This window comes from Sus scrofa, chromosome 18, assembly GCF_000003025.6.
Source record: "Sus scrofa isolate TJ Tabasco breed Duroc chromosome 18, Sscrofa11.1, whole genome shotgun sequence".
Lineage (NCBI taxonomy): Eukaryota > Metazoa > Chordata > Mammalia > Artiodactyla > Suidae > Sus > Sus scrofa.
Genome location: NC_010460.4, coordinates 55,783,644 through 55,806,385, shown reverse-complemented (window position 1 = coordinate 55,806,385; position 22,742 = coordinate 55,783,644). Strand labels below are relative to the sequence as shown.

Below are 22,742 nucleotides of genomic sequence, written 5' to 3'. Positions count from 1 at the left end.
ACTCAGCTCATGGCCCCACGGGTACTCAGGGTGAAGGTGGTACAGGGCGCCTCCCACCAGGCTGACCCTCCAAGGCCAAGCTGGGCAGCAGGCACCCCATACCTGGCAGTGCCCGTGGGCGGGGGCACACAGCCCTCCTCATCGGAGCCATCCTCGCAATCTTCCACACCATCACACAGGGTCCCTCTCAGGACACACGAGCCACTGGCACAGCGGTGCCCAGCCCCTGGGCAGGCAGGTGCTGGTGGTGGGGGACACAGGTGGAGGGGAGGGCTGAGGGCTCCTGCCTGTCCCTCCTTTCCACTCTGCCCCTTCCTCCCCCAGCCCAGCCTGTACCTGGCTCACAACCGAGCAGCTCCACCTGCAGGGGGATGCTGTGGTTGACATCACTTTCGGGGCCGCGAGTGACGTCGAGGGACCACACACGGACGTGCCGAGCCTGCACCATCCGGCCAAATAGCCACACGGTGGGGGCCACGTCATCCCGGGTCCCAGGGAAAAGCTGTGGGAACAGCGGTGCCTGCTCGCGGAGGCTGGAGCCTGCCTTCGGCTCAGGCTTCCCCGCGACGCTGCCTTTTGGGGGGAGCCCCTGCCCATCTCCCAACCTTCATGGCATGGACCTGGCCTTCCCAGAGCCTGTGCTTTTCCAGCATAAAGCTCAGGGGATCTGGTCCTGATCCCCCAGGGTCAGGGTGCCCAAGGCTGTGTCCCCAGGGCCAGGCCAGTATCTAAGAGCAAACACGGAGTTCCCATTGTGGCTCAGTGGGTTAAGAACCTGACTAGTATCCATGAGGACACAGGTTCAATCCCTGGCCTCGCTCAGTGGGATAACAATCTAGCGTTGCTGTGAGCTGTGGCGGCTGGGATGCCACGTTGTCTGTGGCTGTGGTATAGGCAGGCAGCTGCAGCTCTGATTGGAACCCTAGCCTGGGAACTTCCACAGGCATGTGTGCGGCACTGAAAAGCAAAAAGTAAAATAAAACAAGAGTAACCATGTGTAGACTGACCTATTTCAGGAGGCTTGTCTCCCCGGGGGCAATGCAAATCCCACAAGGGCAGGGCCATGCCCCACCGCTCTCCATACCCCCAAGCCCACAAAGACCTTGCTGTAGCCCTGCCCCTCCCTCCACCCTTTCGCGTCCCCCACTGCCCTGCATCCGAGCCGCTTCAATTGTTTCTGACGCCCCTTTGACTGTGGTCCCCAAGCCCTCTGCTCCACAGAACACTGTCCCTGCTACCAACAGGTGCCAGACAAGCCTCCAAAGCAGGAAAGGTCCCTCGGGAGACTAGAAGCCCCTAAGGGACAAAGATCATGGGCCCCACAAAGGGGTCTGGTGGGACTCTAGCCCATGGGGCCCGGGCGGGTGGTACCTTGAGGGGCGGCTGAATGGCAGGCAGGAGGTCACGATAGCTGTGCCAGTGTAGACCATCACTGCTGAACTGGAGCAAGTCTGAGGATCCCGCCCCCTGCACCATGATGCCTGGAGTGGGGGGGTCAGAGCTAAATGAGCCAGCGCCACCCCAGCCCTCCTTTCTCCACCACTACCTCCTTCTCAGGCCCCCGCCCCCTCCCCACTGACCAGTGAGGTTCCGGGGCCGAAGCAGGTCCAGCTGCAAATAGGGGGCCTGCATGTGGCGCAGAAGGTCACCAGCCTCTGCAGGGCTCCAGGTCTGCTGGCCAGGCTCCCCTGTGGGCTGGTCCAGCAGCTGGGGTGAAGCCTGTAGGCTCCCCTTGGGGAGCCGGGTCAGGTCCAGGCGAGAATAGCAGGAGTCTGGGTGCACAAGAGAGGGGCCTGAAGTCAGACAGGGCGTGGCAGGAGCCTGCCCTGTAAGGAAGCCACAGGAGGGGCTGGGGGATTTGAAAGGGCCCATGCAGGTGACTTTGTGGGACCCACAGGGACGGAAGGCTGGTCCCAGGGGCAGACGTGGAGAGGCAGCTTAGGCTGGGATGACTTCCAGACCCTTAGGAAGGCCGCCTCCCCATGGGAGGCAAGAGGACAGCCCGGCGAGCCTCCCCTCCCAGGTTGGACCACCCCTGGGCTATATTCCCCCTCTGACCTACAAGAGCACATGGCCCTTACCGCCAGGGGGAGGCAGAACATAGGTGATCAGAGAGGGTCCGATCTGGGGGCTGGGGGCTGGAGTGGGGCCGGGAGTGGCCATGGGCTGGACCGTCCAGTTCACTCCTGTGTGGGGAGACTCAGGCTCATGCCCACTCTGGCCCAGCTCCCAGACCTCTCTCCACCTCTTGGAGCACTTTCTCTCCTAGGACTTCCCAGGAGCTTTGGGAACAGCCCCACCTCACCCCCTGCTGGGAAAGGCCAACCTCCTCCCCTTGGAGTGAAGTGGGAGTTTTCACTTCCAGTGACTATTCAGAGAGCAGAGAGTAACGCTGCCAATCCCAAGCCACTTCAGGGTCAGGACCGAGTGGCCGAAGTTCCTAATCCAGGGCTGCTGTCGCTAATAAGGCACCTTTGCAGGCACCAGAAAAGAGCATCTCTGGTTGGAAGCAGCCCTCCAAGCTAAAGTCCAAGCCCCCTCTAGCCATACAATTTGTGCAGTGAACCACCTGTACAACTGTGTATGGAGGCTCTCCTAACCTCGGAAGCCTATGGGTACACTCCTAAGACACAGAATCTGGAGCCAAAGTGCGTTGATTATTTTTGGCCATGCTCCTGGTGTGCAGAAGTTCCCAGGAAGAACCTGAGCCACAGCTGTGACCCAAGCCACCCAAGCAGACAGTGCAAATCTTTGTCGCTGAGCCACCAAAGGAACTTCAAGAAGTACATCAATTTTTGAAACTTTCCTTTTTTCTTTCTTTCTCCTTTTCTTTCTTCTTTCCTTTTCTCCCTCCCTCCCTCCCTCCTTCCTTCCTTCCTTTCTTTCCTTCTTTTCTTTTCTTTTTAGGGCTGCATCTGCAGCATAGGGAAGTTCCCAGGCTAGGGGTCAAATGGGAGCTGCAGATACAGGCCTACGCCATAGCCACAGCAAACCAGATCCAAGCCTCATCTGCAACCTACACTGCAGCTCACGGCAATCTGGATCCTTAACTCACTGACCAAGGCCAGGGATCAAACTCATGGACACTAGTGGGGTTCTTAACCAGCTGAGCCACAGTGGGAACTTTGTATTTTTCTGTTTTATTTATAACTCAGTTTCCAAGTAAAGATGCTCTTAAAAGTCCAACTTTGTTCTGGTTGCTCTTAGGGGAACAGGGAAGGTACCAGATCTGACCCAGCAGAACCAGAGAAAAGAAAGTGCCTTCGAGGGGGACCTCACTGGGAGGTAAACCCTCAGAAAGGTCAGAGGAGGTGGGCAGAGACTGAGCCCTGGCCGAGGGAGAGCACAGACAAGCTCTGACTCCTGCCCCCACCCCGAGGGCCCCTTCCTTCCCCAGAAGCCAGGATGAGGCTCACTCCACCCCAAGGCTGGGGTAGCCAGTGTCCCACTTGACTCTCTGCGGCCTCCTCTGACTCCCTCTGAGTCCTCGCCATCCTCCAGCCCCCAGACCCACTCACCAGGAGGGGCGCAGTGGCAACACGACTCTCCCACTCCTTCCACCAGAACCCAGTCCTGGGGACACAAGACTTAGGCTAGGCGCACAGAACTGGCCATGTGCCCTGCCCGCAAACCACTCCATCAGCCTCCTGCAGCCCTAGCCTCTACCCACCACGCCACGCCCCTGCCGCTCACCTGGGGGCAGCTGCCCAGCGGGCAGTAGGGGGAGCAGTGGGCCGTGCCATTGTGCAGACACTGGCAGACCTTGCAGGGGCCCCCTCGCCAGCGCTCCCCAACACGGTGGACCTGGCCGTGCTGCTCACAGCCCCCACAGGGCCTCGTCTGGCACCTGGGAAGGTAGGGCCACCCCTCACCTGGTGAGTGTGCTCACCTGGGCCACCAACCCCTCCAGGTGTGCCCAGAGGGGGTGGTTTCCTGGGACTTGGAATTTTTAGCGATCAAACCCAGGAAGTCTGGCGCCAATGGGGACACCATGCCACCCTATTATTCCAACCCCACCCCTTCACCTGAAAAACTGCGACTGGCCCAAGAGGACATCTGTGCCAAGACCCCTGGCCATTGAACTGGTCCTGGGGTGGGGGGCTGGGAGGGCAGATACGGCTGCTCCCCCTACAGGCCTCTCCCTAGGTACATCCAGAGGCATGGGGTGCAAACCACAGACCATCCCCACTCCTGGGCTGCGCACTTGCCACAGCCCCCTTTTGGACCTCCAGGACATCAACTGACGCACAAGAAGGCCAGGGGTCCCCAAAGCTGTGCTGGGAGTCCTGGTGTTTAGACTAAGAGGGGCACCGAGTGGGGCCCAGGGTGCCCATGGAGGCACCGGGAGTGAGAAAGGGCACAGAGGCAGCTTCTCAACCGGGAGTTAGAGGTGAGGTCAAGATCCTGCAGGCCCCCAGGCTGGGTACAAGTACCTGCGGGCCTTGCGGTGGATGCCCCGGCACTGGTGGCCTCGGCCAGAGAGGCGGGGGTTGTTGGGGCTTCGGAAGGACCACTGAATGCTCAGGCTCCCGCAGGGACCCAGGCACTCAGCCCAGGGGGACCAGAGTGACCAGCCACAGTTCACTGCAGAAGGGCCAAGAGTCAGGGCCAGAGGCGGGTGGTGGGGAGGAGACCAGACACCCCCTGGGGAAGGGCCAAGGACAGAGCCTCACCGGCACAGTCCAGGTTGGGCCGGCAGCGCCGGGGCCGCCCATCTTGGCAGATGCAGAGCTGGCAGTCGGCCTTGATGCGCTGCCCTGGTGGGTAGTGGATGCCGTCCACCAGGCAGGGGCACTGCCCAGGCCACACGCACCGCCCTTTGTCATCCAGCACCTGCCCTGTAGGGCACCAGCAGCCTAGGGAAGGCCCTGGATGAGGCTTCTCTCCAGAGGACTTGGCCTCAGGAGACATGCCCACCCCCACCCCACACTGCGCCCCTTTACCTGGGCTGCTGCAGGGTGGGTCAGGGGGGCACACGGCCTGACCAGAGATGTCATCACAAGTCAAAGGGCAAGGGGCACAGGGATGGAACACCAGCTCCCTGGAGCAGGTGACATTGGGGCAGCCATCCTGAGGGCAGGGCCCTGAGAGAAAGCCGAAAGGCAGGCCATCAAGGGCGGATCCCCTGAGGGGACAAGCCACCCACCAGCAGCCCCTCCGCACTCCCTCTTTTGTGTCCTCCTTCCCTCCACTCACCAGTCTGGTGGGTGCCGTGAGGGTCCCCGGGCAGCATGGCACAGGTCCGGCCCCCGTTCTGGGGTGGGTGGCACTGTCGCTGCCGGGTCCTGGTGCCCCTGCATGGCTCAGAGCACGGGGACCAGGGGGACCAGGAAGTCCATTCTGCATCCACTGTGAGGAGGAAGGGCAGGGTATGAGGTGCAGAGGGACCTGAGACGGTTGGGGGGCGGGGCGGGGAGGGCAGTGCCTTCCTCTGCCCAGCTCCCTCCAGCCTCTGCCCATCCCGCCAGCCCTCCCGGGTGCCCCAGGCCCCTGACCTGGGCAGGCGGCAGTGAAGCAGGCCTGAGTCTGATGCTCGGGACCCAGGCAGTGCTGCAGCACTGGGAGGCTGGGAGGGGAGCAGCGGCGGCTCCGGGCCTGTACCCCAGGCCCACAGGTCTGGCTGCATGGCCCCCATGGGCTCCAGGGGCCCCAGGCTCCACAGCCCTGCTCTTCCGGTGAGGACCCCACCTCCCCTGCCAATTCACAGTCAGGCTGCCCGTTGCACACCTGGGCGGGGGGACTTGGGGTCAGGGCTCCTTCTGCTTTGGGGTCACAATGGCCCCGCCTCCTGTACCACCCGCTGTCCACCTCACCTGCTGGAAACCGATGCAGAGGCCATCCGGGCAGGAGTATTCTGAGCAGGGAACTCCAGTCCCATTGGGGCCTCCTGGGGCTGGCAGCCCCTCTGAGGGTAAAAGGAGAGGAAAAAGGTGGGCACCTCCCAGGCTCCCATCCAGCCCTGCCTCCATCGGGGGACAGGGTGCCTACCACAGCCTAGCTCATCTTCACCCTGGGGACAGTCGCGGACCCCATCGCAGAGCTGCTCAGGGTTCAGGCACAGCTGGGGAGCAGAACCACAGGAGAAGAGGCTGCCACAGGGGGGCAGCTGGGTGGAGCCTGCAGTGGGGAGATAGGTCCCCTTGTGCTCCCCTCCCACCCACCCTCCCCCTACGGAAAGGTCAGGGGAGTCAAAGGCATGGAGGGAGGGGGTGTGAGGCAGAGCCCACAGGGGACCCATTCTGGTTCAGAGACACCTTTGGGAGAGGTCCAGGAGGAGCAGGCCATAGGGGAGGTGATGGGGCCTGTAGGCAGGCCCCCCCTCCACCAAGCAGCCAGGATGGGAGGTCTAACTTGCAGGGACACAGAGGGAACCCCAGGTCTGGTGGGGAGAAGCTTCGGGGGAGCCCTCCAAACGGGCTCACCCCGGGGCAGAGCCATGCTGCCCACCTCCTCCGCAAAGTGGGCAGAGACAAAAGCCCTTTCTTCTCTCCCCAGGGCTGGGGGCGGGGGGGGGGGGGCGGGCACAAGTTTCCAAAGAGCTCAGTGGAAAAGATCCGAGGAGCACAAAACTCGCTCAGGCTTGAATGTCCCCAGACATCAAGGCACTCTCTAGCGGCCGTGCCACCCCGAGCCGCAGGGGCCGAAAGTCCCCCAGGTATGGGTGGGAAGCGCCGGCTGGGCTCTCACCGCAGGCGCCAGGGCTCTCGTCCCAGCCGTCGGGGCAGTGCGGGACGCCGTCGCACAGCTGCGCAGGTGCCACGCAGAGCGGGCCGCGGGCGCAGGGCGCGTGGGGCGGCGCGCAGGGCCAGCCGCAGCCGTGCTCGTCGCTGCCGTCGGCGCAGTCCTCCTCGCCGTCGCAGCGCCAGCCCCGGGGCGCGCACTCGCCGCTGCCGCACGCGATGTCCAAGGGGCCGCAGGGCGGCGCTGCAGGGGCATCCGCGGTAGACCCCCGGGCTGGCCTTCCACCAGCGCCGGCTCGGCTCCTGCTCCGAGCCCCTCCCGCCCCCCACCTAAGACTGGCCCGCCCCCTGCCCCTCCCCCCAAGTCCAGTTGCTCCCGCTTGTTGCTGCCCTGCTAGTTTTCCCAAAGCTCTCCCCTCATCCAAGAAATCCCATTAGACTCCGCTCAGTTTAGAGGGGGCCTTGAACTTCTGAGAATAAGATTCGAATTCTTTCAGCTCCCCGCAAATGCTCCTCTCTTAGTTCTTTCTGGTGACTCCAGAAGGTTGGGTCTGTGCCCTGCCTCTTCCCACCCCAACATCTGCCCCAAGGCTTCCCCCTGGGCCGCTGACCACCGCACCCCCCCCCCCCCCCCGGCCAGGCCTCCAGACTCCAATATTCTCATCCTCTTTTCCTCCGGGAGACTCACCAGGGCTGACCCTGGCAGGGGGAGTTGGTGGAGTCCCCTGGGAGGCAGTGGAAAGGCCAGGCAAGGTGCCAGCAGGCGGCATGGGCAGAGAGGGGAGGGGGCAGTGCCCAGGCCCCTCGTCGGCTCCGTTTGGGCAGTCCCAGATTCCGTCACACAGCCGGAGGGCCCCCACGCAGGCGCCATCGACGCAGGACACCTCCCCAGGGGTGCAGCTGACTTGCCCTATAGCCAGAGGAAGGCACCGGTCCCAATGCACCACCCCTTCTCCTCCCCGTCTGGGGCGCCCTCACTCACACACAGGCACAGGTGCCCACTCCTCAGCTGGGGATGGGTGAAGGATGGGTGCAGAAGGGGAGGTGGGCAGGTGGGGGCTCATGAGATGGGGCTTGAGGGAAGGGATTTCCTGGTGGACTGGAGCCTGGGGTAGGGAAGACCAACCCAGACAAGACTCCTCGTCAGCAGCATCTGGACAGTCCGGATGCCCATCGCAGAGCAGGGCCAGGGGCAGGCAGCGCCCATCAGCACAGGGCAGTGAGTCTGGGGGGCATGGGCAGCCCTGCTCATCCATCCCATCCTCACAGTCATCCCGTCCATCACAGAGCAGGGCCAGGGGCAGGCAGTGGCCAGAGCTGCAAGACATCTGCCCCTCCCCACAGCCTGGGGTGGCACAGCCTGGCATGGGGAAGATAGGCAGGCTCAGGATGCTGGCAAAAGGTCCCCAAGAAGCCCCCAACCCCAGGAACCAGAAACACGCCTGACCACAGGTCATAGATGCTGGCGATGGGAGCAGCTGCTTGGGAAGCTGCCCTGGGATGCACACTCCGCCACTGCCGTATGTCGGCTAGGACACTCACCCGCCTCGTCTGAGCCGTCACCGCAGTCATCCTGGTTGTCACAAAGCCAGCTGTGTGGCACACAGTGCCCGCTCTCCTGGCATGGCACCTCTCCCTCTGCACAGCCAGGCACCAGCTCCTCACAGTGGCTACCATCCTCCCCACAAAGCCATTGACTTTCCTGGCACGTGCTGTGGACACAGTGTCCTGGGATCAGCCGCAGTGCTGGGCTCCGCCAGCCCAGAGCACAGGGCTCCTCCTGAGGCCCCCCACGCACCAGTTGCCACAGTCCTTCTGCAGCACAGTGCCCGGTGGGAAGAAGCTGCCGCCCCACTCGCAGGGGCAGGACGCTGGCTCCAGACAGACTCCTCCTGAGATCACAGAGGGCAGGGCCCTTAACGACAGACCTGTCACCATGGCCTTGTGAACCTTTCCCATCCCAGGTGCCTCCCCCCTCCGCCCAGACACCCTGACCCTACCCACCCACCATGCAATAGAGTCCCCTCTGGGCAGAAACAGCCCTCCACACAGGCCACAGCTTGGCAGTGCCACCCAGGCTCCAGACCGCGGTCGTGACAGGTGGGGGGACACGTGGGGCCACAAGCCTCATACACCTGACCCCCTTCACACTGCAGAGCTGGGTGGAGAGGGGAGAGGCTTGGGTCACTGCCAGGGCACCAGGATGCAACAGCAGCAGGCGAGCCAACCGAAGGTGACACCTGAGGAGGGCACGGGGGTGCATGTGGCCTCTTGCTGGGCCCCTCCCAAGGCTGTGTGCAACAAGCAAGTTCCACAGAGCAGGGATTTGGGCAAGTCTGGTCCATAGGAAGGTGTCTAGCGCATGGGACATTCCACGTGTATCTGCCCTTGAGCGAGTGAATGGCTCTCAGGCCGGGAGAGGTGTCCTTGAGGGAGCTGAGCGAGTGGAGGGATTGGATTCCAGGGACCAAGGGCCGGGCACACTCACGGCAGAGTTCCTGGCTGCGCCAGCGCACATGGAGCCCATGCCGGGCACACTCGTCGGCATAGGTGGCAATGGCGGAGCAGAGACACTCACAGTCGCCGCCTGCATCACAGCTGCAGAAGGGATCTTCAGCCCCCACACCCCCTCCCACCCCCCACTCCCACGTCCACCCCATCCCCAGGCCTGCTCCTCTCACCCGCAGGTGTCATACACACACCACTCATAGTGTCGCTGTGGGGGCACCTCCGCATGGCACTGGGCAAAGAGGGGCTGCAGCAACACCCCACAGCGGGCACGGGCCCAGCCGGCCCGGTGGGCATTCACCTGTGGGCACAGCACCGTGGATCAGCCAGACTTGTCACAGCACCCAGCCTCTGGAACCCCCATCCCAGGTTTCTGCCACTGTCCCCTCCCTACTTCCTGCCCATCCTCACAGTGCAGGGGTACGGCAGGTCCCCTGGCTCAGGGCAGAGAGGATTGAGGCGCCATGAGTGGGCAGCCAGTTCGGCCGTGGGCTCCAGGACTCCCTGGCGGCTCCGAAGGTCATTGCTGGCGTCTCCATCAAAGTCTCCACACAGCCCAGCCACCCGGCCATGGAACTGGGGGGACAGCTGTACCAGGACCCGGGTGCCTGGACAGAGGGAGGAGGCGGGGGCAGGCGAGCATTGTGGAGACATGATCCAGCCCTTCTTTAGGGCCGGGGGCTGGGAGAAGTCTGAGGCTATGACTGGGTGGGCCAGTGTGACCACCCCTGGAAGGTGCCACCACCCAAAAGGGGCCATTGGCTCCCTCTTTTGGGGGGTGGATGATTGCTGTTGACCGAAGAGACCTACTTTTGGGGGGCAGAGAGCAAGAAGTGGGAGCCTACTTTCCTGACTAAAGCCAGGTTGGGGGTACAGGTTCCAGGCTCCAATCACAGCCCCCCCCCCCCCACAAGACCCAGAGGCCTCAGTGGCTGGAGGCTCACACTGGAGTTATTTTGATTTCTCAGTAATGGTTATTTCTAAATCGCCAGCTGCTTGGGTTTGGGTGGTGGAATGTTAAATTTCTTTTTATTTCTTCTCTCTAAAACTTGGCATTTTTTAAATGTTTCTTTGATAAGGAGGTATTGCATTCTTTTCTCTCTCTCTCTCTCTTTTTCTTTTTTCTTTTTTTTTTTTTTTTTGGCCACCCTGTGGCATATGGGCCAGCACCCATATGCATATCCAGCCAGGGATCAGATCTGAGCCACAGTCTCAACCTAAGCTGCAGCTGCAGCAGCTCTGGATCCTTAAATCACTCTGTCAGGCCAGGGATCAAACCTGTGTCCCAGCAAGCCCAAGATGCCACTGAACTCCAGTGGGAACCCCAGGAGGTACTGCTTTCATAACGAAGCAAAACATAATTACAGAAACAAAATGTAGAGACTCCGGCCACGTGTATGGAGAGGGAAGAGCTTGGGGGAAGCCTCAGGGCACAGGTTAGATGGCCAAGGGAGGGGGGTGGGGAGCTGACCTCCATCCCAGAGAAGGGTGAGGCCCAGGCGGGTGGTGAGCAGCAGAAAGAGGCCGGCTCGGTGCAGGCTCAGCCCAGGGCCAGTGTAGACCTTGGGAGGCGTCACACTCACCCCATTCACTGTCACCGCCTGGCCTGTGGAGGCAGAGAGATATTTGGGCTTGGCCTTGGGGTAAAAAGGATCCAAGATCCCATGAGGGCCCCCTGCAGCCACCCCTCCAATCTTTCCTTTGCTTCTCTAGCTCTGTGATGTGGGGCAAGTCATTAGACCTCTCTGGGCCTTCATTCCCTGGAGCCTTCCAGAACTATGATTCCCAATCAAGAGAGCGGCCTCAGCTGCAGTGCACTGATGGCTAGCTTTGGGGTGACATGGGGAACCCCAGGCCTCGGCTACCCATGTGGAGTTGTGGGGTCACCTGGGACGCCCCTCCCTGGCAATGTCCCCCTTCGTTGTAACAGTCACCTCTGAGCATGTGCACAACAGCGCTCTGCAGCCGCACGGTCAGCGCCTTGGTGCAGGTGAGGCCACTGGCCCCGCAGGGCAGGTTCTGGGCAGAGACTGTAAACTGGCCGTCGGCCTCTCGCAGCAGCAGGTACTCGCAGGCCCCAGGGAAGGTGAAGGCCAGGCCATCAAATGTCACATAGTGGGGGGCACCTGATGCCTGGCACCGTCCATCACACCGCTGGCCTGTGCAGTGCCACTGACGGCCCTGGCACACACTGTGGGCAAGGGGAGAGGAGAATCACGAAGAGAGGGACCCGGGGCTGCATCCGGAGAGGCAGCCAGGTGGAGAAATCCTGAGGCCCTCCTAGTCCAGGCCAGCCTGGACATCCCACCCCTCCCAGCCCCCCAGCCCAAAGCCAGGAGTCACAGGTTGCAGGGTTACAAGTCATGGGGCTGGGCATACCACATGTTGCAGTCCTCCTGGATTGTGGCATTGGGAGGGTACCACTGGCCACCGTGACGGCAGGGACAGAGCTCGGGATGGACGCAGCGCTCATCCTGGGCAAAAGCCAGAGACAAAAAGGCTCTTTGGAGGACTGCCTGATGCGCCCCCACCCCAGGTCCAGAGAGCCCGAGGGCAGGGCAGTGCACCCCCAGGTCCAGAGAGCCTGGGGGCAGGGCAGGGCAGGGCACCAGTCAGGGAAGGCCTCACGGTGCCTCATGCAGGCTCCTCCCAGACTCACCAGCAGCACGTTGCCCGGGGGACAGACACAGCCCCCCATGCTGCCTGGTGGGCAGGAGCCGTTGGCATGGGGGTTGTCACAGGTAAGGAGGCAGGCACCAGGGACATAGACAAGCTCGCCAGGGCAGAAGGCCCGCTCAGGGGCACAGTGGTGAGCAGTGCAATTCCAGAGTCCCCTCTCCCGGCAGACACTGCAGGAGGTTGGGAAGGAGCTAAGGGCCAGGCTCAAACCCGGACCCCCTTCCAGCCCCTGATCAGACCTGGGAAAGCCTCAGGATCCCAGAGAAATTCCAGATCTGACACTGGAGACCTGAGCATCGCACTCCCAATGCCAGCTGTGACAACCACGGGAAGTGGGACTGTACCTGGCCATATCTAGGATGGATACTGTCACCTCTCCTGCCCCAGCTCCAGTAGGAGCCTTTCTCTGGGCTCTGGGGAGGGGCAGAGACATGGAACAACCCTATTCCCAGCACAGGTCGGAGAAGGATTTCACTGAAGTCTCCCCCTCACCCACCAGGCCCCGGACTCCGACGTGGCCTCCGTATGTCTGTAACTCACTACTACTTCCTAACCCTCGGAAGAGCCTCCGGACCGCACTCAGCTGGAACTCAGAGATCTGGGTTCGGGCCCTTGATCATCAATAAGCTACGTGACTCTGCAAGCCCTTTAGCCTCTCTGAGGCTCAGTTTCCTCAACTGCAAAATGGGAACAATTCTTCCACTTTCTACTTTACCAGCTTTTTGTAAGAATTAAGATTAAATAAGGTCATGTGGCATTCATTCCCACTGTGGCCCAGTGGATTGGGAGTCTGACTGCAGTGGCTCAGAGTACCAGTTCAATCCCTGCCTGGCACAGTGGGTTAAGGATCTGGCATTGCAGCTTGGCCCGGGAACCTCCATATGCTGCAGGTATGGCCAAAAATCAGCTACCCAACCAACTAACTAACTAACTAAGGGTAATGTGCATAAAAGTGCTTTATGGGCCTAAAGTGCTCCACAACTGTGTGGACGTTATCAGCGTTCTATCACCTCATTGTGCCTATGCCACATGCCCGGAGCCCACAGGGCTTCATGCCCTGCCCCTCTTCCCTAAGCTCCACCTCTTCAACCCCAAGCTCTTTGCCTCCCTGCAAAGGCCTCTGCTCTCACCAGTGGTTGCAGTCCTTCCTGACGGCACTGCCAGGGGCATAGCGATGGTCCCCAAGCTGGCAGGGACACAAGCTAGGGGGCACACACTGGCCCTCGGGGTCCCACAGCAGCCCCAGGGGGCAATTACAACCAGCCACACAGGTGCCCAGCTCCCCACAGTCTTCTGGCTCCCCACAGTTCTGGCCGCAGGCTGGGGCACACTCCTGGTACTCCTGGCCACCAGGACACAGGACAGCTGGGCACAGAGATGCATGCAGGTCAGATGCACAGCCACTGCTGCTCTGCCCACCCCTCCAGACCCCACGCCTCCTATGTCTCCAAAAGAAGGAAGCAAACCCAGTAATCTGCCAAGATCAGAGGTCCTTCTGGGAACCCTCCCCTGCTGCAAAGCTTTGGGATTCCTCTGAGCCACTCTTAGATGTTGGAAGAAGGAGCCTAAAGGTGGGGCTGGCCAGCTGAGCAGACTCACGGCAGAGGCTCTGGTTTCTCCAGGAAGGCAGGGCACCCTCCTGGGCACAGCGCCGAGCATAGGCAGCGAGCACAGGGCACAGGCAGTCTCTGCCGGGGGCACAGCTGCACACAGCTGCCAAGCAGCGCAGGTGGAATGGCTCCCTGTCCACTAGCCCATGGCACTCCTTGGAGGGGTGATGAGGGAATGGGTTAGCTCCTCCCCCAAGGATTCCCCATCTTCTCTGGGCCCCACTGTCACATCCCAGTGCTCAGTAGCCCTGCCACAGCGCAGAGCAGGGCCCTCCCCATAGCCCAGGAGGAAGGCAGGGCTGATACTGACACATCCTATGGGTGCACCCCCAACCTGGTTACCTGGAAGGCTGGGCCATGCAGGATGGCGCAGGCTGCTTCCGCGAAAACACGGCTCTGAGCATGGGTGCTGCAGGGGGAAAGTGAGGTGCTGTCTTCCTCCGAAGGACACCTTCCCTCACCTGCCACTTGGAACTTGCTAGCAAAGGCTGCAACACTGGTCTCCACATCTCCAGTGGGTGTCAGGAAGTCATCCTGCTGGTTCCAGGTGAAGGTGCCACACAGACCCTGCACCTGGGCCACAGGAGTGGGAGCAGGACAGTCAAATCCAGGCCTGCTGCGGCCTTGCCCTGCCATTCACCCACCCCCTGGCACACCTGGTGGGCATGGCGGGGATCCAGGGTGATGTAGGCTGCAGGGTCCGATGTGCCCCAGAGGACGTGGGCCCCAGGCCAGCGCAGCAGCAGGAAGGTGGACGAGGCACGGGTGATGCTGAGGCCCCCAGCACCACTCCAGGGCAGGCCCACATCCTGCCCATCGACCAGTACTGCTCCTGCAATAGGGGGCCTGTGATGGGGCCACCCCCAAGGGGCTAGGCTGGCCTGATGAGGCTGGCACATTGCAGGATGGGACCATGAGAAGGAGGTAGGAGGGCTTGTATCATGGTGGGCTGCCCACCCTGAGCAAGGGGAACTAGAGTGACCCCTGGGAGGTCACCCACCCCACCTGAGCATCCCCCACGTGACCCTTGGTACCCACTTTGCCTTTGCCTTTGGAGGCAATGTGCAGGAGGAGCTGCGCAGAGAGAGCCAGGAGCAGATGCAGGGGAAGAGAGATGGAGGGACTGGGCCCTGACTGTCCAGGCCTCAAGGGGCCCACCTGGCCTGGTTATGCCTTCGGAGCCTTCAGATCCCTCAAAACTATACGAATTGTATTTCCCCCCAAGGCTGGGGCAGAAGATGCCTTGGAAACTCTCCACAGGATTTTGTCAGCTTCAGAGGCAGCAGAGTGAGGGGGAAGCTGAGTCTGGGGGGAGATTTTGGGCTCAGGATCCTCAGGGCAGTGAGGACTGAAGGTGTTGGTCAGAGCCCAGGTCTGCCAGGTGGGGTGACAGGAAGCCCCTGGGGCCTGAGCCACACTCCAGAGGGCTGCCGGGAGCAGAAGGCCTGGTAGGTAGGTACTCTGAGAGCTGAGGCTACCTGAGTCCCTGAGCTGGACGTGGGTGTCCCCCAGGGTGACAGAGATGGCACGGAGGCAGTTCCCAGAGTCGCAGTCCCCATGCTCCAGAACAATCAGCAGCTCCCTCTTCACAAAGTCCTGGGACAGACGGTGAGGAGTGGGATGGGGGTGGGGCAGACCCCAGGCACAGAGTCTGTTCACTGCCTCCTCTGCCTCCTCCTGTTCTACTGGACACCTACAGCCCACACCTGGGGGCAGCTGTCGCCTAGCATATGTGCTGACCGCCTGCCAGCCCGGCAGACTCTAGCAGGGACTTAACCCTTGCCAAGTGCTGGCATGTGTGTGTGCAGTGGGTTTTTGTATGTGCATGTTTCGTGTGTGTGCATGTTGGGGCAACATACCTCGGCTCTCTGCTTCCAGTGGGGATGTAAGCGCATCTCCATGTGTGCCTGTGCGCACGCACGTGTGCTAAATTTACGTGCACACGTATGAGTGTGTCATGTGCGAGTGCCTATTTGTTGTCCATGCGTGAAAGAAGGTGGCCTGGGCCTGAACTTGAGAAGTCACCTAACTTTCCCGGGGCGGGGGGGGGGGGGGAAGGCCTGGGGAGGAAGGTGGACCCTCGTTTCCCCTGGGGTTGTTTTGCAGGAAATGGCATGTGACAAGCCCAGCTGCCTCATCTGTGAGAAAGGACTGTGAGGACGGACGGGTTTTGCTTTGTGCCCCTGGGCTGGGGTGGCAACAACAATGTGGGCACTTTCAGGGGAACCTAAGGAGGAGATAACCCAAAGGGCAAGCATGGGGCCGCGGCTGCCATCTTCCCTCCAGCAGCGGTTCCCTCGCAGCGTTTCCCCGAACGACTGTGCCTTTTGTTTATTTACTTAGTGGTTTCCTCACAGTCACTTCTCCCCCAGAGCACCCTCACGAGGCGCCTGCTCCCGGAGTGGGCGCTCTGCACACCTGCACCAGCCTGGAGCCGCAACCCGGGCCGCCGCGGAAGAAGAAGCTCCGCCCATCGAAGGTGAGGTAATGCCCGTCCCCGCCCACCGCGCACTCGGCGGGGCACGGCGCCTGCGCGCAGAGCCAGCGGCCGTCTTGGCACACACTGCGGGCACAGGGCACAGGGGGGCGCGCTCCAGATCGGCCCCAGGGGGTGGGGGGGCGGGGGGACCAAGCCTCGCCCTCCCGTCCTTCAACACTCTGGTCCCTCCCTCCGCCAGCCCTCCCCTCTGCCCTCTCGGCTGGCGGTCAGCTGGGGGAGGTCACCGGGTAGGTTTTTAAGCGGGGCCATCAGTTGTGCCTTGAGGGATCTCAGGTCACTTGTGAAGGAGGCCCCAGGAAGTAGGCAGGTGGAGGAGACAGCATTAGGGAGGGGTCGGAGGGGACCAGGCGGTCTCTAACCCCAGCGAAAGCAAGGCCCGCGGACCCACCACGGGTTGCACAGCTGGCGCACGGTGTCACCGGGGTTGTAACGCCGGCGTCGGTGGTAGCAGGGGCAGCGGGCGGCGGGCACGCAGACGGCGCCGTCCCAGAAGAGGCCGGGCGGGCACTCGCAGCCGCTCACGCACTCCTCCCCGCAGGACCCCTCGCCTCCGTCGTCCACTGCCGAGCAGCTGGGCGGGCAGGCCGAGGCGCAGTCCGAGTACAGCTGGCCCCCCGGGCACTGGCGCTCTGCGGGCACAGGGGCAGGCCGTGAGGAACGAGGAGCTCCCCTACCCACTCCGGACACTGCTGTCCCCGGAGGGCCAGGAGGCCCTGGTAGCCCCCAGAGAGGGCGCTGGGCGGGGGGGGGGGGGGGGGGTAGGAGCCACATGAAGGCCCTGAGTCTGTTCCCTGTGTCACAGGCAGGAGCCCTACCGCAGAAGCCGGGCTTCCTCCAGCGCAGGAGGACGCGCCGCGCCGCGCAGTCCTGGGCATAGTTGGCCAAGGTGGCACAGATGGCCTCCAGCCGCTCCTCCCGCCCGCTGCCCGCGGGGGCCGCAGCACAGTAGGCAAAGAGGCAGGCCTCGTGGTACTCAGCAGGGGGCACCTGCCAGACAGGACAGCCCTCAGCTAACCAGCCTTCTCCTACTCACCAGCGCCTCCCTCCTCTCACTTCCAGGATGCCCTGCTCTATGACCAAACTCCTGAGTGCTCGGAGGGAACTTGAAGATCATATATAGGAGCCAACTCATTTCCCAGGGATAAAATTGAGGGCAGAGAGGAGGTGCCCTGACCGACAGCCCAAAGCAATTTAGTGCCAGGACCAGGTGCCCCCCTTGGCACCTCCCTAGCCCTGTCCCTTCCCACCCCTCCAGTGCCTGATGCCACCTTCACCCCCACCCATACCTGGACATGGCAGTCCCTGAATGGACTGTCCAGCAGCTGGTGGCACACATCCTGGGCTTCAGCCTGAAGCTGGCCAGGCTCCATGCCCGCCTCTGTGCCTCTCAGGGGGTCCTCGCAGCCTTGGGCTGCCTCCACTGCATCCAGACACCCAGGCTGGGGACAATTGGAGTCAGGCCAAGGGGCCGGGATGAGATACATCAACCAGGACCCAGGAAAATGGCCACCACAGCTGCTTCAAGGCCCTGCCATCATGGCCCCCGGCCCAGACATCCTGGGGCTGGGATGGGGGTGCAGCAAAGTGGCAAGCCCAGGTGGGTGTGGGTAGCCAGGGTCACTGTCAACCCACAGGTGGGAGGAGGTTAGAGAACGAGCTAGTTAACCAAAGCTCATTAGTGGCCAGGTCAGTGAGTGCCTTCCCTGGAGGGCCGCTGCATGTAGGCAGCAGGGTCTGCAGGCAGTGCCTCACATGCCTCAGCCTAGCCTGCCCCTCCCTGTCGCTTGATGAAAGAGACAGGACAGAGGTTTAGCGATGTCAGAAAGGTCTGGTGTTGTGGGCAGGCAGGGATCAAGGGAACCCAGTACCGCAGCCTCACCTCTGAGTCTGGGAGCCTCCAGGAATTCCCAAAGGTGGCAGCTAACCCAGCCAGTCTCCTGCCAGGCTCCAAGAAGTCATCTGGGGAAAGATGAGGCAGAGGTGTTGCATCCAGGGTCCCCTGTCTCCCCACCCCTCCTGCAGCAGCAGCCAAGCTTCACCCCACTCACCCTCAGGCTGGCCATTGTAGACCCCACAGAGGCCTTGAGTCTGTCCCTGGAGCTCATGGTCCACGGAAATGGAGACGGAACTGGACCCGTCCAGCCGCACAACGACCCCCAGTCCCCCTGACAGCACCAGCCAGTCCCCTTGCCACTGCAGGCTCAGCCCTGGGCGGGAGAAGCGGGCGGTCACAATCCCTTCCCCTTCCACGCCCGGGAAAGGACATCCCGCTATTCCAGAGAGCTCTGCATCTACATCCTGTAAAGCAGAAGCCGTTGTTCTCCCATCAGAGACCTCTGAGAAGTTCATGAACGCCATGGATGCTCTCTTGAGAGTAAACTGGAAGGAAACTACAAGACACAGCATGCCCACACATGCATGCATGCCCACACGGATGGAAACCCCACCCTACCTCACTCTGTGGACCCCAAGCAAGACAAAACTCTGGTAGGAGCACGTCCCACGTCCCATCGATTAGCACACGAGGCCTTGCTCTGAGCACTCAGGGGGGGCAGGTGGGGAAACTGAGGCTCAGGAGACTTGGGTAGAGGGACTTGCCCCAGGAGACAAGTGTGGCAAGGGGGTTAGCGGGGGTGGGTTGCAGGGGTGGGGGACAAGGTCCATGACCTCCTGGCACCTCACGGGCTCTCTCATTTCCAGATGCTGCCTCCCAACAGCAGTGGGAGGAGGGGAGGCTGCAGGCACCCACCCAACTGTCCCCTGGGGATAGGCAGGCTGTCTCAGAGGAGCGAATGGAGCTCTTACCTGGGAGCAGCTGAGACTCCCCATCAGGTAACAGCTGCCCATTTACAGAGACGTTTCTGCCCCGGACCAGCACCTCCTCTGGTCCCATCATCACCCGGGCCTGCTCCAGATGCGGAGTAGAAGAGGTTGTCAGTGGCTCTCCTCCTCCTGCATCAGCTCCCTCCCTGCGTCCGTCCCCATCTCCCTCCTCACCAGCTGGCAGTGCCCAGGCTGGGGGCAGTGCCCCCTGGGCTCGAGGTGGACAGCCCAAGTGGAATCTGCAGCGCCCGCCAACAGGTAGGTGCAGCGGCCCAGGAAGTGGTAGTGGCGTCTGTCAAAGGTGCGATAGTGGAAGCCTGACCAGGTGGCGCAGGTGGCTGAGGGACGCTGGCGCTGGCTCCAGAGTTGGGCCACGGCCCCTGCCAGGGGCTGCAGGAGGGCTGGAGAGGGCACAGTGCCTGGGGGAGACACACCGACCCAGTCTCTGAGCAGGAAGGAGGGGGATGGCGGGGGAGGGGGGATGCTGGGCTCCTCGAAGTCAGAGGCAGGCGGACAGTGCAGGTCCCTCTGGTGGGCAGGGGTGGGAGGTGCCTCATCTGAGAGGAGAGGGCATGGCATGAGCTCCAGAGAGGCCCAGAGCTCAAGAACTCTAAGCGAGAGTGTCTGTGGGGGCAGCAGGGGATGGCCAGGGCCATGCCTGTCCCGCAGGCTGAGGTCTGAGGACCCACCTGGGAGTTGGTGGCTGGAGCAGCTGAGGCACGCCTGGGAGCGGCCATCCTGCCAGCTTTGTCCCCAGGGCTGGGCACAGCACTCCTCCAGGCTTCCTGCAGAGGCATTCGCTGAGCCTGCCCGCAGCTGGCACAGCCCTGTGGCAAAGCAGTGGCCCTCAGGGCTGGTTTCTGCAAGGGCTGTGGTGGGCAGAAAGAGAAGGGGGCAGACACAGTCAGCCCAGACCCAGCTTCCTTCCCCAGCCTGCTCCCTCCAGGAGGCCATGGGTCTGGGCTAATCTGGGTGCTTACCCAGGGTGCAGTGGGGGCCCCCCCAGCCGGGGCAGCAAACCCTCACTGTCCGGTTCCATGCCGCAGGCCGGGTTTCTGGGGGCCTGGGTCCAGAGAGCAGGGGAAGGGAGAGGATGTTAGTGTGTGCAGCCCCGTCCCGGGAATGGCCTGGACCTTCGATCTGGTCACCTACCCTCTGAGTGGCTTCACCATGTCATTTCCCTTCTGGTTTTCATTCCCCACGTGCAAAGCGAGAATGGTCTCAGGAAGATGCATGAAGGGTAGGGCATCATGACTGGCCCTGCACTGCCCATGGAAGTGCCCACTCGTCCACGCCCCCACCCTCTGTCCTTCTGGAGCCCGCCCAGGACCTACTTCCCAAATGCACTCTTCTGCAGGTCACTGCTTAGTCCTTCCCAACTCCCAGGATGTCCCCCCACCGCTCTCTCAGGCTCTGCTGCCGGCCCAGGCTCCATGTCACTCACTTGTAGATGGGGCAGAGCCCCTCGTGGCCACTCCAGGTCAGGTCCAGCCGCCAGCCCCGGCGCTGGTAATGGGAGAGGCTGGTGCAGGGCACCAGGTCCTCCTGACGGGGGGTTACTTCCTCCTCCACCCAGATGGTCTCTGTCCGCTTGCACCATCGCCTGCCCATGGATGTGGACAGACTGCTGAAGTCACCAGCTCCTCTGTCCCAGAGGCTCTACCCTGTCACCCCAGTCCCAGCAGAGTGCTAGTTGACAGGTGGAAGCTGAGCTTGGGAGAGAGAAGGTGGGGAGGGGAGGCCCGCTGCCCCAGAGGGCCCTGATCCTGGGGCAGGAGAAGGATCTTGGTCGGAGGGCCCCAGGGTGGGCTGCTTACCCGTTAGCTAGTGCCCATGCCATCCCAAAGAGGAGGGCAGGGAGCAGCATGGCGCCCCCCCCAGGTCACCTCGGGGGACTGTGAGCCTTTGGTGGGGGCAACGCTGGGGCAGGTGAGCAGAGAGGCCACACTGCTGTCACTGCATCCTGGTCTCAGCGCATCCCAGGCAGCCTGAGACAGGCAGCGAAGCCCCGGGCTGGGGAGGCTTTACCTCAGCCCCGTGCCCTGGAGCACCAGCTGCCAGGAACTGGATTGGATCTGGCTTTACATCATACGATCCCCTCAGAGGCCAGCTCTCCCTGGAAACAGCCTCCTTCCTGCAGTGTGTGTGTGTGTGTGTGTGTATGTGTGCGCGCGTGTGTGTGTGAGAGAGATGGGGAGGATGGGGTGCGTGGCACACGTGTCCCAGGCCACCGCCAGACACTCTGGACCGCTGATATTGCACACTCTCAGGCCCTACCACCAATTTATGTGGATTCTGGGCAACCGGGCCTCAATTTCTTTACCAGTAAAACCCCCAGGGGCCTCCCAGGACTTCCAGGTGGGATAGGGGCTTTGAAAGTCTGTGTGTGCATGTTTTTCTGAGAACAGTTCCACAACTTCTATTAGATTCTCGGGGGGGGGCGTGTCATGACCCCACAAGATGGTTCAGAGTCACACGGCCAAGTGACTGATATGGCCTTTCAGCCCTAAAATCTCCTTTTCTACTTTCCTGCGCCCCTCCTACCAGGCACTCCAGAAACAGTCGGTGAGCAGAAGGACCAGGGTGTCCAGGGTGGTTGGACTGTGGGGGGACAAGGGGACGACATGACATGGGCCCTCTCTCGATGCCGTCCAACTCCTTACTGAGGGTGATTGTGTGTGCCTGGCTGGGTCCACCCTAGTCTCCTGAGTCTCCCAGGGTCGCTGGGGTCCAGAAGCAGGAAGCCCAGGCAGGGGAATGAGAGCCAGCCTCAGGCAGGAGGGCCTGGGGTAGGAAGTGTGGGGGCAGGAAGCCCAGGGACCTTGGAGCCAGCTCCCAGCCCTGGGGGCGAAGCAACAGGATGGGCTAATCCCAGCATCCGGTTGGAAGAGGGCTCACTCCCCAGGGAATCCTGGCTACATCCCTGGTTACTTCCAGGTTACAGCTCCAAGGACACTCAGCCAGGAATGTGGCCTGAGCCTCAGATCCCAGGTCCCTCCAAGCATTCCACATGCTGACCCCACCTGTGGGGTGGGGGGCTGCCAGGAACCACAGCCACGCCAGCCATACTTCTGGTCCCACCGTTGGTTCTGAGCCAAGAGAAGGTGCAGTGGGTCCCTTGGGAAGGATGGTGCCCTCAGAAGGGTCCCGAGTCAGACACTCTGCTCTTGCCAGTCTCTCACACACGCACGCCTGGACACTCTCCCCAGGCACCTCACAATTTACACTCGCACTGCAGGTCTTAAAAGGACAGACACAGGTGCACACAGTGCCGTGTTCTTCTTCCTGGACCCTCCCGAGGGCTACTGAGCAGGCCAGGCAGAAGGTGGAAGAACCGTTCACAGTGGGTTTCGAGGAACCCTCCCTTGCCGAGCCTCTCACCCTCAACATCAACAAATACAGATGTGCCCCCGCTGCGTTTTGAAGAGGGGCATCAGAGCCCTGGGGCAGGGACACCTGAGGGCAGAGGTTCCCGGGCGGCAGAGGGACCCGCCCCTCCCCCAGCACCTCCAGGGAACTCTCTCCTCCCGCCGGCGGGCTCCCCGGGACCCCGCAGTTGGAGTCGTCACCGTGCTCCACTCCTGCCTCACTCCCCACCGCCTCCCGTCCAGCCCTGCCTTCTCCCAGGGGACCTGGTTCAAAGCCCCCATCCCAATTTCTACTTGGAAGAGCCCGTTCTTGGAGCGCACTGGGGCCCCGACTGGTCTCCTTTGAGCTCTCCGATCAGGATGCGGGGGGGTGCGGGTCTGGGGGGATCCAGGTGGAGAGTAGGGGCTGGCCCGGAGTTTCCCAGACCGACCCCACCAACCGACAGTCGGGAGACTAGATCCCGTCGCGGGAGCGCGGCGCAGACACACTCCCGGCGGGCGCCCGCGATTCTGAGCCCGCAGCGCAGGCACGGCCTCCCGCCCCTGAACACGCCCCCTCCTCTCCCCTCCACTC

At 62.2% G+C, this 22,742-nt stretch overlaps 1 protein-coding gene across 1 annotated transcript in view; it reads right to left on the bottom strand.

Moving 5' to 3' along the window:
- Nucleotides 1–22,727, bottom strand: part of SSPO (SCO-spondin) — a 55,509-nt gene extending 32,782 nt beyond the window's left edge. The window contains exons 1-42 of the mRNA XM_021078747.1: nucleotides 21,824–22,727; nucleotides 20,245–20,403; nucleotides 19,781–19,863; nucleotides 19,490–19,669; nucleotides 18,975–19,219; nucleotides 18,783–18,882; nucleotides 18,026–18,184; nucleotides 17,857–17,936; nucleotides 17,264–17,416; nucleotides 16,793–16,964; nucleotides 16,366–16,606; nucleotides 15,896–16,040; nucleotides 14,956–15,073; nucleotides 14,134–14,309; nucleotides 13,820–14,050; nucleotides 13,467–13,632; nucleotides 12,998–13,232; nucleotides 11,848–12,037; nucleotides 11,568–11,662; nucleotides 11,123–11,379; nucleotides 10,660–10,794; nucleotides 9,600–9,796; nucleotides 9,362–9,489; nucleotides 8,689–9,278; nucleotides 8,479–8,572; nucleotides 8,223–8,392; nucleotides 7,807–8,040; nucleotides 7,369–7,590; nucleotides 6,688–6,924; nucleotides 5,814–5,905; nucleotides 5,496–5,727; nucleotides 5,197–5,349; nucleotides 4,944–5,084; nucleotides 4,674–4,856; nucleotides 4,434–4,584; nucleotides 3,694–3,847; nucleotides 3,519–3,573; nucleotides 2,082–2,186; nucleotides 1,581–1,772; nucleotides 1,372–1,481; nucleotides 337–502; nucleotides 103–241 (exon numbers count right to left, since the gene is read on the bottom strand). Of these exons, the coding sequence (XP_020934406.1) occupies nucleotides 103–241; nucleotides 337–502; nucleotides 1,372–1,481; nucleotides 1,581–1,772; nucleotides 2,082–2,186; nucleotides 3,519–3,573; nucleotides 3,694–3,847; nucleotides 4,434–4,584; nucleotides 4,674–4,856; nucleotides 4,944–5,084; nucleotides 5,197–5,349; nucleotides 5,496–5,727; nucleotides 5,814–5,905; nucleotides 6,688–6,924; nucleotides 7,369–7,590; nucleotides 7,807–8,040; nucleotides 8,223–8,392; nucleotides 8,479–8,572; nucleotides 8,689–9,278; nucleotides 9,362–9,489; nucleotides 9,600–9,796; nucleotides 10,660–10,794; nucleotides 11,123–11,379; nucleotides 11,568–11,662; nucleotides 11,848–12,037; nucleotides 12,998–13,232; nucleotides 13,467–13,632; nucleotides 13,820–14,050; nucleotides 14,134–14,309; nucleotides 14,956–15,073; nucleotides 15,896–16,040; nucleotides 16,366–16,606; nucleotides 16,793–16,964; nucleotides 17,264–17,416; nucleotides 17,857–17,936; nucleotides 18,026–18,184; nucleotides 18,783–18,882; nucleotides 18,975–19,219; nucleotides 19,490–19,669; nucleotides 19,781–19,863; nucleotides 20,245–20,403; nucleotides 21,824–21,867 (7,109 nt within the window). The 5' untranslated portion in view covers nucleotides 21,868–22,727. The remainder of the gene's footprint in view (nucleotides 1–102; nucleotides 242–336; nucleotides 503–1,371; nucleotides 1,482–1,580; nucleotides 1,773–2,081; nucleotides 2,187–3,518; nucleotides 3,574–3,693; nucleotides 3,848–4,433; nucleotides 4,585–4,673; nucleotides 4,857–4,943; nucleotides 5,085–5,196; nucleotides 5,350–5,495; nucleotides 5,728–5,813; nucleotides 5,906–6,687; nucleotides 6,925–7,368; nucleotides 7,591–7,806; nucleotides 8,041–8,222; nucleotides 8,393–8,478; nucleotides 8,573–8,688; nucleotides 9,279–9,361; nucleotides 9,490–9,599; nucleotides 9,797–10,659; nucleotides 10,795–11,122; nucleotides 11,380–11,567; nucleotides 11,663–11,847; nucleotides 12,038–12,997; nucleotides 13,233–13,466; nucleotides 13,633–13,819; nucleotides 14,051–14,133; nucleotides 14,310–14,955; nucleotides 15,074–15,895; nucleotides 16,041–16,365; nucleotides 16,607–16,792; nucleotides 16,965–17,263; nucleotides 17,417–17,856; nucleotides 17,937–18,025; nucleotides 18,185–18,782; nucleotides 18,883–18,974; nucleotides 19,220–19,489; nucleotides 19,670–19,780; nucleotides 19,864–20,244; nucleotides 20,404–21,823) is intronic.